The sequence below is a fragment of the Drosophila erecta genome, unplaced genomic scaffold, assembly GCF_003286155.1.
Source record: "Drosophila erecta strain 14021-0224.00,06,07 unplaced genomic scaffold, DereRS2 tig00000055-arrow-pilon, whole genome shotgun sequence".
Lineage (NCBI taxonomy): Eukaryota > Metazoa > Arthropoda > Insecta > Diptera > Drosophilidae > Drosophila > Drosophila erecta.
The window spans coordinates 17,900,984-17,913,743 of NW_020825200.1; the positions used below are offsets into that span (position 1 = coordinate 17,900,984).

At 44.7% G+C, this 12,760-nt stretch overlaps 2 protein-coding genes across 3 annotated transcripts; one reads left to right on the plus strand and one right to left on the minus strand.

The window, feature by feature from the left end:
• The first annotated feature begins 570 nt into the window (after window positions 1–570).
• Window positions 571–9,866, plus strand: LOC6541963 (dnaJ homolog subfamily C member 13). 2 transcript variants are annotated; one of them, XM_001970307.3, is made up of 22 exons: window positions 571–728; window positions 1,035–1,279; window positions 1,334–1,474; window positions 1,661–1,805; window positions 1,959–2,160; window positions 2,218–2,722; window positions 2,786–2,964; window positions 3,020–3,227; window positions 3,285–3,695; window positions 3,754–4,095; window positions 4,154–4,362; window positions 4,420–4,588; window positions 4,647–5,414; window positions 5,474–6,052; window positions 6,110–6,221; window positions 6,288–7,461; window positions 7,516–8,038; window positions 8,093–8,586; window positions 8,648–9,023; window positions 9,084–9,206; window positions 9,330–9,588; window positions 9,652–9,866. In XM_001970307.3, exons 2-22 carry the CDS (start codon window positions 1,088–1,090, stop codon window positions 9,765–9,767), a joined length of 7,227 nt encoding a protein of 2,408 aa, XP_001970343.3. In that variant the 5' UTR covers window positions 571–728; window positions 1,035–1,087; the 3' UTR covers window positions 9,768–9,866. The 2 variants fall into 2 exon arrangements, with proteins under 2 accessions (XP_001970343.3, XP_026834183.1); XM_026978382.1 differs by having other exon boundaries at window positions 1,962–2,160.
• A 132-nt stretch (window positions 9,867–9,998) lies between these two features.
• On the minus strand, window positions 9,999–12,697 carry LOC6541584 (DNA repair protein RAD51 homolog 4). The gene is made up of 3 exons (XM_001970309.3): window positions 11,931–12,697; window positions 11,358–11,872; window positions 9,999–11,286 (listed from the first exon to the last, which is right to left on the minus strand). The coding sequence occupies exons 1-3, from the start codon at window positions 12,179–12,181 to the stop codon at window positions 11,042–11,044; spliced, it is 1,011 nt and encodes a 336-aa protein (XP_001970345.1). The 5' UTR covers window positions 12,182–12,697; the 3' UTR covers window positions 9,999–11,041.
• Between the last annotated feature and the right edge of the window lie 63 nt (window positions 12,698–12,760).

A 12,760-nucleotide genomic window follows, 5' to 3' on the forward strand; every position in this document is an offset into this window, starting at 1 on the left:
CTGTGTAAGTGTTAATGTGATGAAATTGAAATTCTCTTGCTGTTTGCTTTATTTACTTTTACTTTTCCTTTCTAACGGTAAAACATACAAATGTTTCTTTTTAAAAATATTCAAGTTATCGATAGTATCATATAGGGTATTCCTTAATAAAATCTTTCAAATTCAAATGATATAAGCTCTTTACTTTTTTCTTAACTTAATATTCTTTAAAGCTATTATCAATCATAAAATCATTACAAAAAAAAATTTAGTATTTGCGAATACATATGTAAAGTACGATACTATCGAGTGGTTTGCTGCGCTGTTAATTTGTATAAAAAAAGTTCGGAAACAGTTGAAATTAACCACAATGCATATGTTTAATTGGTATTTGGCTTGTGAAAATCTGTTAGGATTAACACAACCAATTTGACAATATTTTCTGATACCCTCGATAGAACACCATAGATGAAATAAATAAAAAGAATCCGATACTTAACAATTCGAACAATTCGAAGAATACCCTGAATATAAATTTTGTGAGTGCTGCTGAACTGGACCACTATCGATAGAACCATTCAAACTATCGCATCGCTGCAAGACGAGTGCCATCGATACTTGCACCACTATTTATCAGTGTTGTGTAGCCGAGTTACTGCTAAATTGTTTATTGCAAAAATTCCGCAAACGAGAGATATTAGGAATAATAGACAATATAACAAGTGTGCAAAATGTGTTAGATGTTTAAGGTAAGCCACCGCAAATCTGCAGCTCGGCGGACCCGAGCCCAACGGACTGTGCTCTTGGGGCCGCAGCATTCCGCACTCGTCACGTTTACTCCCCTTTTCTGGTCTTTGTTGGGGCTCCGCTGGTACTTCTGCTGATAAGTGCCCAAGTCGACTTAATTAATCAGTGCCCCGGAGTCGGGGGCAAGTCAATTGGATATTTGGAAACCGCTGGCAATGAGAACCAGCTGCACGCCCAAAATACCAGTCGTGAAAAGCCGCTGCTCTGATTGGACTCCCGTTCCCACGCTCCGTATCTCTCACTTTCAGTTGCTGACTAATACTGGCTGGAAGGTAATCAGTAGGAATCGCCACAAGAAACGATGCTGCCACCTAAGGAAAACGTCGACTTGGAGTGCTTCCTGGTGACCAAGCACTCCTGGAAGGGCAGGTATAAGCGCATCCTCTCTATCGGCACGGCCGGCATATCCACCTACAATCCGGACAAGCTCGATCTTACTAACAGGTGGTCCTACTCGGACATCGTGGCTGCAGCACCCTCAAAGACCTCAAATGTGAGTTTTTGAATTATTGGGGAGAGCTCGGAACTAAGTTAATTGATCTTTCAGATACACCATGATTTTGTGGTGACCATCAAAAAGGATAAGAAACTAGATACAATCAAGTTATCGTCGGAATATCGGAACGATATCCTAAGCTCTATTTTAAAATACTACAAGGAGTTTGCGGACAAGCCCAAAAATGCTCAGGTTGGTCACCGTTTTCGAGTTTCACTTTATGTGAAATTTAATTATGTTATTTCATTAAATTCGATTTAAATTTAGAAACACTTAAATTCAGTTCTTTTTAATTAATATTTAAATATTATATTTCGATTCTGATCTCTTCAAATTAGTATTTCTACTGCTTACTAATTAATATCGTTTTGTTTTCAGCGCTTCAGTGCTTACAAGTACCATTGGTCGGGCATCAGTCTTCCGACAGTACTGGAGGTCACGCCCTGCTCTCTGGACCAGCTCGATCCCACCACCAACGACGTGCTGGCCAGCTACATGTACAAGGACATTGAGGGAATAATAGGTAGCTATGCACATTTGACTCGCTTGCATCAATTAATGTGTCTTGTTTTGTCCTCATGTGCTTCAATTACAATTCAAAATGATCGCACCGTGTTTTGTTTTTTTTTTTTTTGGTTACTTGCCGCACTCATCTTTCTTCCGCACACGTTTTAAGCAGGCATCTCGGACTATGAGGGAGGTATTGTGATGGCCTACGGCGGATTCAGTCGCCTCCATCTGTTTAAAGCGCTGAATCACCACGAGATCGTGCAGAACATAGCACAAAGATCGGCTCAGTTCCTGGGCATCGAAACAAAAATACTCAAGAGTCAGATCACACTGGAGCAGTTCGAGAGGCAGCGGTTTGGCAAATTTAGGTGAGTCTATGAGAAGGCCAACAAAGAATTTCTGTACTGAACCATATGATTTTTCAGCGGAGATCAGTTTCAAACCTCGTCGACAGAATTCTCGGTCCATAAGATAACGCCCCGCCATCCGGATCCGGTGAAGCGTATTCTCTGCCTCACCGAGGTAACGCTGCTGGAGCGGGATCCTCAAACCTATAGTGTCTGCACTCTGCGTCCGCTCACTGATGTGTTTGCCTTAGTAAGAGACAAGGACAATCTTCAGCGCTTTAGCATCGAGTACAAGAATGGAATCGTGCGCAACTACAGCACCAACGACCGGGACTCATTGTTGGCAACTGTTCTGGATGCTGTCCGCTCCAGTGGCAACCAAGATGTGCACGTCCGCATTGGCAACACGCCGCGTGGGAAACGGTACGTGCCATTGAACAGCTCGGTGGACGAGGAGACGGAGGCGAATTTGATGCGCCTGGTTATCAACAATTTTCAAAACCCCTCTAAGCGTTATGAGATCCTGGAGCGCTTTAATGCCAATGTGCCTCACAGTGGCCTCAACTATAGTGTAACTCAGGATGTAAGTTAGCCTAATGCCTTTCATTAGTTTGCTGTTCATCCTAATCAATGTTTTGTTTTGCAGAGCTTGTTTGCTGAAAACAAAGATAAACTTATCCTAAGTGCCCTTCAAGCGTTGGCTCAAAAGGAGCTGGACAGCCCTACTGCCCAGCTGAGCAACTTGGAGCTGGAGGCTATATTTCACGCACTTACTCGTCTTCTGGCTAGCAAAGTTGGATACGCAGCCTTTACTAATCTCCCAGGGTAATATATTCTAGTTTCTTATTAAAATCGTTTTTAAAGTTTGAATACATTTTAGCTTTCGTGAGATTATCGGTACAAAGGTTGTGGCTGCTTTAAGACGCAAGGATTTGGCTGTGACGTACTCCGCCATTGACATGATCAACTCGTTAATGCATTCTGTAAATTCTGACCATGATTTAAAACAGGAGCAACTAAATAAGTCATCCATTCTGTCATCAAAATCGTTTCTGGAAACTTTGCTCAACATGTGGACAACTCATGTGGTAATAAAACCATTCTAGGGCACAGCCAACTCGTTTTGCAACTATTTGTGTTTTCAGAGCCATGGCAGTGGAGCTCTGGTACTCTCAGCCATGCTGGACTTCATGACCTTTGCCTTGTGTGTGCCTTACAGCGAGACCACCGACGGCAAGCAGTTCGATATTCTGCTTGAGCTGGTTGCCGATCGTGGACGCTATTTGTACAAACTGTTCCAGCATCCTTCGCTGGCGATCGTGAAGGGAGCTGGATTGGTGCTGCGGGCTATTATTGAAGAGGGCGAGCTGCAAGTGGCACAGCAAATGCAGGCATTGGCTCTGGATGAGGCGGCGTTGTGCCGGCACTTACTGGTGGCACTGTATACGCCCTCCAATGATCCCACCCAGACCACACAACGTCAGTTGTCGCGGCATTTAATCGGGCTGTGGCTAACAGACAGTGAGGAGGCCATGGAACTGTTTAAACGCATATTCGTGAGTTATGTAAAAGTAGCAAGTATCAAGTTTTATTTAAATTATTTAAACTTATCAGCCCGCTGGCCTGTTAACCTTTTTGGAGTCTGAAGAGACTGTCCCAGAGTCGGATGTCGAGGAGGACAAACTCAATTTTCGCGACAATCTCAAATTTGCAATACAACATTCCAACAAAACTCGCAAGAATGTGATAGAGAAGCATTTACAAGGCATTAAGCATTGGGGCATGAACCTAATTGAGAAACAGGATGGAGCGGCTCAGGCGCTAAAGAATCGTCCTGTTGTGCTGAGAAATCGACGCCAGAAAAAAAAGACATCTGATGTTGTAGTGAATCTGCCTTTCTTCTTTTACAGCTTTGCCAAAGATCATAGCTTACCCAATTTAATATGGAATCACAAGGTATTCACATAAAACATTCTAATTTTAATTGATCAATTCTAATAAAATATTTTCACAGACCCGCGAGGAACTGCGTATGTGCCTGGAGAATGAGCTGCGGCAGTTTCTTAATGACCGTGACTTGGCCGGTCAAATGATCGTGGCATGGAATTATCAGGAATTCGAGGTAGCTTACCAATGTCTGGCTGATGAAATCAAAATTGGTGACTACTACATTCGCTTGATACTGGAGAAGGACGACTGGCCGCAGAATCTAGTAAAGGATCCGTAAGTTCACTTGTCTGTTTCAGTTAATTATGGATGTGAATATAGGTTTCTCTCTAGGATTGAACTCTTTAATGCCTTGTATCGCCGAGTGTTGTGCAGACAACGCGTAAATGATGACCAAATGACTGTGTTTTCCCTTCAGGCTTTGGCTAAGGTCTACCGCCGTTACCACGCCGAGATTGGCAAGTTTAACGATATGTCTTACATTCTGCAGCTCAGTGATAGGGTGAGTTTAATACAAATTTCAATGTAAGGCTTTTCATTAATATTACACATTCTATTAGTGCCTTTCTCCGTCAATGCGCGATGCACTGATCAACCTAATTTCTTGCCTGGTGCTGGAGAAATCTAACAGTCGAGCCCTTATCGATCACGTGCAATGCCTAGTAGATCTCATCACCTTGGCCCATCTACACAAGGGACGGGCGCAGCTCAATACCAAAACAAATGTTATTGAAGCGGGTCCCAATATGGGTATATACGAAGAAAAGGATTGGTACTATAACATTGAGAAGGATGGTCAAAAGCCGGAGCGTCAGGGACCTATTACATACTCGGAGCTCAAGGAACTGTGGCAGAAGGGATTAATCACACCAAAGACCCGTTGCTGGGCTATTGGCATGGATGGCTGGCGATCGCTTCAGCAGATCCCGCAGCTAAAATGGTGTCTCATTGCTAAAGGAACACCGCTTTACGACGAGACTGAATTGTCCTCAAAGATTCTGGACATACTGATAAAGTGCACTAGTTTCTTTCCGAGTCGTACCCAAAATGGCGTGGCAGTTCTTATTCCAGGTCCAAAGTTGTCTCGCAAACTTTCGGAGTTCATCTGCCTACCGCATGTGGTACAAGTTTGCCTTACCCATGATCCCGGCTTGCTGGAGCGTGTAGCTACGTTGCTCTACCAGATTATGGAGGACAATCCGGAGATGCCTAAGGTGTACCTTACGGGGGTCTTCTACTTCATGCTCATGTACACAGGAAGCAACATCTTACCTATAACTCGATTCCTCAAAATGACGCATATGAAACAGGGATTCCGTAGCGAAGAGGTAATGATCTTAAAAAATGTTTGATATGATGATGATCCACATTTTCATTTCCTTGGCAGACCTCCCAATCTGGCATCATGCACCGCAGTATCCTCGGTCAGCTTCTCCCCGAGGCTATGGTTTGTTTCCTGGAAAATTACAGCGCAGAAAAGTTTGCAGAAATTTTCCTTGGCGAGTTTGACACCCCTGAGGTAATATGGAGCTCCGAGATGCGACGTCTACTAATAGAGAAGATAGCGGCACACATCGCAGACTTTACGCCTCGACTTCGTGGACATACAATGGCAAGGTATCCGTACCTAGCCATTCCAGTGATCAGTTACCCACAACTGGAGAACGAGCTCTTCTGTCACATATATTACCTGCGTCACTTGTGCGACACTCAAAAGTTCCCCAACTGGCCCATATCTGATCCCGTGCAGCTTTTAAAGCACACACTTGACGCTTGGCGCAAGGAGGTAGAGAAGAAACCACCTCAGATGACAATCCAACAGGCTTACCAGGACTTAGGCATCGACCTTACCAAGACTCCCAAGCCAGATGAGTCTGTGATTCGCAAGAGCTATTATAAGCTGGCGCAAATGTATCATCCCGATAAAAATCCGAATGGTCGCGAAATATTTGAAAAAGTGAATCAGGTGCGTAAATGACCAGCCGACTGGTAGTCCATGCTACAATTCAACGATTATTTTTAGGCGTATGAGTTTCTTTGCTCTCGAAACGTGTGGAGCTCGGGTGGCCCAGACCCCAATAATATTGTGCTTATACTTCGCACACAGAGCATACTTTTTGAGCGGTATCCGGATGGTAAGTGTTCCAAAGATTTTTATTTAGGAATTAAAAATCGATTTAATCATACATTTTTATTTATAGTTTTGAGACCCTACAAGTACGCAGGCTACCCGCAGCTCATTAAGACCATCCGTCTGGAGACACGAGATGATGAGCTCTTCTCAAAGGAAGCCCAACTGCTAACAGCTGCCTCTGAATTGTGTTACCATACGGTTCACTGCTCTGCCTTAAATGCTGAAGAACTGCGGCGAGAGGAAGGCATTGAGGCGCTCTTGGAGGCCTACACCCGTTGCGTGTCAATTCTGGGAGTGGACTCAAAGCCGGACTCGCTGCACTATCAAGTCATATCAAACGTAACACGTTGCTTCGAAGTAGCCTGTAACTTTGAGAAGTGCAAGCAGAAGATCATCCAGCTGCCACAGTTGCTATCTGACGTTTGTCGTGTGGTATATTTTAAACATACGCTATCGGTAAGCCTGGTGACCAGTCTCGCTGCCAATAACTACGACCTGCAATGTCAACTGTCTCGGAACGGCGTTCTCTGGTCTCTGCTGCTTTTCGTCTTCGAATATGACTACACACTTGACGAAAGCGGAGTGGAGGTGAGCGATAAGTCAAACCAGCAGCAACTGGCCAACAACCTTGCAAAGATGGCAGTCCTCGGTTGTATCGCCTTAGCTGGTTACAGCATGGAGCTGCGTCAGAAACCGGTGACTGGAAGCGAGACAAACTCACCAGCGACTAAGGCGCCACCAGCCATAAAACCAAAGCCATCGGTATCCGCAGCTTCAAGCTCAACGTACACGCAGAACGCTCACAATCCCCTGCAAAGCAAGCAGTTGGCCATCACGAGCGGAAAGGAAAAGGAGTCAGACACCTCATCTGGTAGCAGCGACACCGCTAGTTCCACACCCACCGAAAGTGAGCAACAGCAACAGCTTACAAAGACCAGGTCCAGCGTCATCCAGCAGAAGTACATTGTTACGGGGGAGGCTAAAAACTCCCTAATCAAGCAGGTGCTCGATCGTCTGCTAACGCGTTACATTTCCAACCAGTTGGCCACGGCTCGCGACAGTGATGTGCTGAAGCTGCTTACGGCAAACACACGTAACCCCTACCTCATCTGGGATAATGGAACTCGCACTCAGCTTAAGGATTTCCTCGAGCAGCAGCGAACGACCTCCGCCAAGGAGACGCATGAGGACATTGCCCAGGTCTCTGAGCTGGTTTCCAGTTTTGAGTTCGATGCACACAAGTAAGTGATCAGAACATGAAAAAGGTTGCATATAACGTTAATTTTATCCTTAAGGGACGAGCTGCAGATCGGCGGTATATTCATACGCATCTACAATGATATGCCAACTCATCCTATCGCTCAGCCAAAGCTCTTCATCATGGACCTGCTGGAGTACCTAAAGCACGCTTATCAGTTTCTGCAGTACAAAAAGAACCCCCCATCAACTGCCGCTCCTGTCAGCGTTACTCCTAAAATGGGGAATGATGGCATCCTGACCCCCACTTTGGCGCCCAATCATCCTCAGCTTCAGCAGGCTACGACGGGAAAATCGGGCACTACGTTCGACGAGGTTCTAACTGCCTATAACCGATCAAAGAGCCGGAAGAAGCTGGAGACGGATGCCTTGACGGAACAGCAGTTGGCCTTACAGCAGAGCAAATACGACTTCAGTAGCGATGGAAAGATTGAGCTTCACATTACCATGGTGCTTAAAGCATTGATTGCGGTGATCAAGGCAAACGCCGAGGTGGAAATTCAGTGCATCGGAAACTTTGATATGATATTTGGTTTCTTGGCCAGTAACATATTCCCGGATGTAAGGGTTTGGTTTTGTAATTCGTTGAATACTTAATAACTTTCTGCTTTTCAGAACTCTACTGTTAAAACGGTGGCCTTGGAGGTAGTTTCTTTGGTTTCGCGTAACAAGGAGTGCGTCTCGGAGGTGGCAGCCTGTGAGATTCTAGGAAACTATCTAGTGGCCCTCAAGGACCCAGAGCTTCGTGCCAGCCAAGTGAAGGTGTTGGAAACTCTATCAGGACTGATGAACGTACAAGAGATGATTAAGGAGGCCCAGGCCAAGGGTGCCACTATCTACCTGCTGGATATGTTTTGCAACTCACGTAATCCGCAAATACGTGAGATGTGCGCTGGTATTTTGGCCAAGATGACGGCGGATCGTCTGAGCGGGCCCAAAGTGCGAATCACTGTGTCAAAGTTCTTGCCAGCGCTTTTCATAGATGCTATGGTGGAGTCACCAGCTACGTCCGTGCAGCTCTTTGAGTCCATACACGAGCATCCGGAACTGATTTGGAACGATACCACGCGTTCGAATGTCTGTGATGCTGTGGCCGATACATGTCAAAGGTATTTAAAGAAGGAATGCATTTAGTTTTTTTTTTTTAATCTTCATGTTTTGCCCGCACAGATTCTATCAGCTGCAAAAGGCGAATCCCCGGCATGTGTGGAAAGATCCGGAAATACTTAAGGATATTGTATCCAATGAAATCGTTGTGGCCGGCGTCTACCTCCGACTGTTTGTCAGCAATCCCGCTTGGACACTTCGCAAGCCAAAGCAATTTCTTTCCGACCTTTTGGACTTTGTCGTCGAACAGATCGGCAAGAGCTCCTCAGAGCAGGATGTGCTAGACCTGTCCACCACTGCGTTAGTGGAGCTTTTACGGTCGCAGCCCAACCTTGCGGACGATATCCCTGTGCTTGGACATATACCAAAGCTGTTCAATCTGCTCTCAGTGCAGCCAAAAAACACGCTATCAGTATTACATCAGCTCTCGCTGTCTGAGGTTGGGTACTATTAACATTTTGATTGAAGATTCGCTTAAGTTTCGTATATTATGTTTCAGTTCTGCGTGAGTGCCATCTCACAGACGGAATGTGTGGCGCCATTAAAAAAGTGTATGGAGCACAATAGGGATTGCATCGAGAAGGCCTGCGAGGCTCTAAGCCGGCTTTTTAAGCACCAGCATGTGAGTTTTATTCTGAATGGAATTACATTGGTTTAAAGGTTTAAGACTGATTTAAAAACGACTCAGCTTTCAAGATTTCAACTTGTCTACCAATCCTTAAATGTATTATTTACTATCTATCAGGACTCGTTAATCAGTCAATCTCTGGAGGTGGGACTTATACCTTTTCTACTGGGGCTACTGGACAGCCGTCTGGAGTTCGTGGACAATCCATCGGCGGTTAAGGCCCAAATTGTGGCGGCTCTTAAAGGCATGACGCACAATCTCAATTACGGCGATCGGGTCACGCAGATTTTGCTCAAACACCCTGTGTGGGCCGAATTCAAGGATCAGCGCCACGATCTTTTCATCGCCGACACCACAATACGTGGCTATCTGACGGGTAGGTGGAAGATTCTTATAGTACTGCCCTATAAGTATGTATGTATAATTTTTCCTATTAAAGGAGTCAATCCAACGGCTGGCTACCTGACAGCGGGTCCTGCGCAAAGCGTAGAAGTGCTCACCTCACCACCGCCCATCGACCGCGATGATCCTTCGGCCCGTCCACCCATCGACTAACGACGTGTTATCCGCCGGACCAAGGCTAAAGCTTAGGCTGGTATTTAAGATTACGCTAGCATGGAGCCTTCGATTGCCACGGAATCAGAAAACGGACACGGACTTGCACGGGTTGCCCCCAATTATTGTATTAAACTTTCTTTTATTTTGTACACTCGCAGCCAATTGTACGTAGCTTGAAAAAGGCAGATGCGGTAATAGTGAGCCAACATATTATTAATCTGTAACAAAGTTTCATTTTTTATATTTATAAAAAACCAACTGTATAAATAATTAGTTGTTAGTTTATACACCGCGCATAAACAACCTAACTAGAGCATGCATAAAGTGATTATACATATTATGGAATAAAGCCGATTCATTACAAATGAAAACCCCAAAAGTGACTATTTACATACGTTAATTCAATCTTACTGGTTAAAAATCGGAGCCTCAATCAACCTCAGAAAATAATAAAAATAGAGCAATTTCTTGCCACCATTAGGAGTCAACCAGTAACTGGTTTTAATTTTTTAAAGGGGCTTAAAATAATTTACGCTAAATACTCTTTTTTTTGTTAAGTGCAGGGTGAGTATTAAAAGGTATATTTTCGGTATTTTTATGTGGCGAAGAAAAACGCGTTAGATTATTTTTCCCAGCACATTGCTTTGGCTAGAGTTATAAACAAAACAAAAATAATGTCGCTTGTGGCAGATTATAGCAACTCCTCCGAGTCCGATGAAGACAGCTGTAGTCAATCTTCCGAAGACGGGGAAACCAAAAGGTGGCATTGTTTTGTACCTGAAGTATGATATGGGATTCAGATCCTTGTACATTTTCAGTGTGCCACCAGCCGAAAAAGAGAAGACTCCTGCTCCCAAGTTGCCCAGTGCGAGCCAAGCTCTTGCCCAAGGAGCTGGAAAGGGGGATGTGTTCAGCAATCCCTTTCTGGAGGCCGAGCTGCACAAAACCGCGTCACTGGAGCGGCACGTGAAGATGGTAGAAAACGACGCGCACCAAAAGTTGAAGAACGGCCGTAAGATTTGCTGGAACTTTAGACGAGGACGCTGCCGCTTTGGCACCAGTTGTCAGTATGCCCACGATTCTGACTTGTCGGTGGATGAAGCGGCGGAGAAGGTTGCATTACCGGATCATTCAGTGCCTGTGGTCGTAGAGGCTACTCCGGGTAATTCCAACAAGCGTAAGCGTCCGGGTCTGGGCGATGCTCTGGAGCCGGGCAAACGGGTTCTAAAGTCCTACAAACAACACAATCCGCAGAACCCATTTTCCCGGCGTTAAACCACACCTGCATCCGTGATGCGCAGCAGGCAGTGCTTACCATCAGGACCATAGGTGTTCGAGATGACGTACATGAAACGTAGGCCATCGTCCTGAAGGGTGAAGTCCTCTTCCTCTGGAAGCTCCACCGACAATCTGAGCGTGGCAACCGAGCTCCAATAGGTACCCAGCATGGGTTCCAACTGCTGTCGCGTCATTTCCTCATCGTCGCCATCTTTCTCGCCGTCATCACCACAAGTATCTGTTAAGATGAAGTTGTAAATAGTTTTAATGCCGTAATGTACAAGTAAAACAAGCAAAGGTAAAACATACCTTTATCGTTTCCAAAGAATGACACATTCCCGATGATAAAAGCCACGCCCCTGAGAGCGAGCCTCCGGATCCTGCAAGCCAATTCTGTCAGCACTGACTTTTTGACGTCCCGCATCCTTCTGCCGCGGTGGTAAGCAAAGCAAGCGGCAAGAGAATCAATAAGCACCAACTTCGTTTGCATGGAAGCCGGTTCTTCGGCGGTCAATTGCTGATCATAGGATTTTAGCAGTTCATTTATATCAGCACCAGAAGCAGCCTGCACGACCTGGATTCCTCTCATGACCGCTTCACGGGCTTCTACATCCCCTTCCCTGGCCCGGAGCATGTCCTGTATCCTCTTACAGGAGAATTCCCGCTTGGTGTCTATGAATAATACTGGTTGGGTATGCTTCCAAACGAAATTAAAGGCCAACGTGTACAACAGCTGGGTCTTGCCCACACCTGGTTGACCACAGAGCTCCCAGATCCTGCCTGGCTTGAAGGGCTGCTCCACGGAGTCCAACAGTTTGTCTAACCTGGCTTGTGGTAAGATCTATAGAATCAAAGTCCTGGTACAATGTTACAAAAACTTACTCTTCGATTCCCGTCCCGTAATTCAAGTCCGGACTAACCTCACCATCGGAGCCTTTTGGCAACAGAGATAATTCCTTCTTCAATTCTCGAACAGATTGTATATTAATGGCCCATAGCTCGTGGAGTTTCTTCTCATCCGCATCATAAAAGTCGATCAGGGACCCTATGTTGTTTTTACTGAGTAAATTTAATTGGTATTCGGATAGCAATTTCCCCGTGCATGTTTGCAAAATCATAAGCTTGAGGTCCATTTTGGGCGCCTTTATTTTATTTATATTATTTTCAACAATATATCGAAATTAAACTATCGTCGACGATATTTTGCCCAATTTACCAATTATCGATAACAGTGCGGCTAATTTCAAATTCCGCCCATCAGTAAAATAAATGTAATTACATATTTTGAATCTTATAATTTCACTTGTAGTTGTCAAACACAGAACTACATAAATGAAATGAAATTGCGGCTCAATGTGCGACTCTAATGCAAGAGTCGATCATTGATTAACTAATCTAAGTTTGCACTCGATTCACAACATGCATATTAATGAGTGTTTATCTTTTGTTTTGCAGCTCCAACACAGCTCTTAATTCAGATACGGCACGTTGTGCCAATAAAAAGAATTCTAAGAGGAAATGCTCAGTTTGCAACTGACTCACGTGTGGGGATCACAACAGAAATACAGTGGTCTCCCGATATTGGCTGAAAAAATTGGTCATCCAAAATAATCCTAAGATGCTAAATAAATTTTGTCAACACGTTAAGGATGAAATAAATAAATAAACGAATAAATAAAAGTGAATAAATTATTATATTAATTATATAAGAA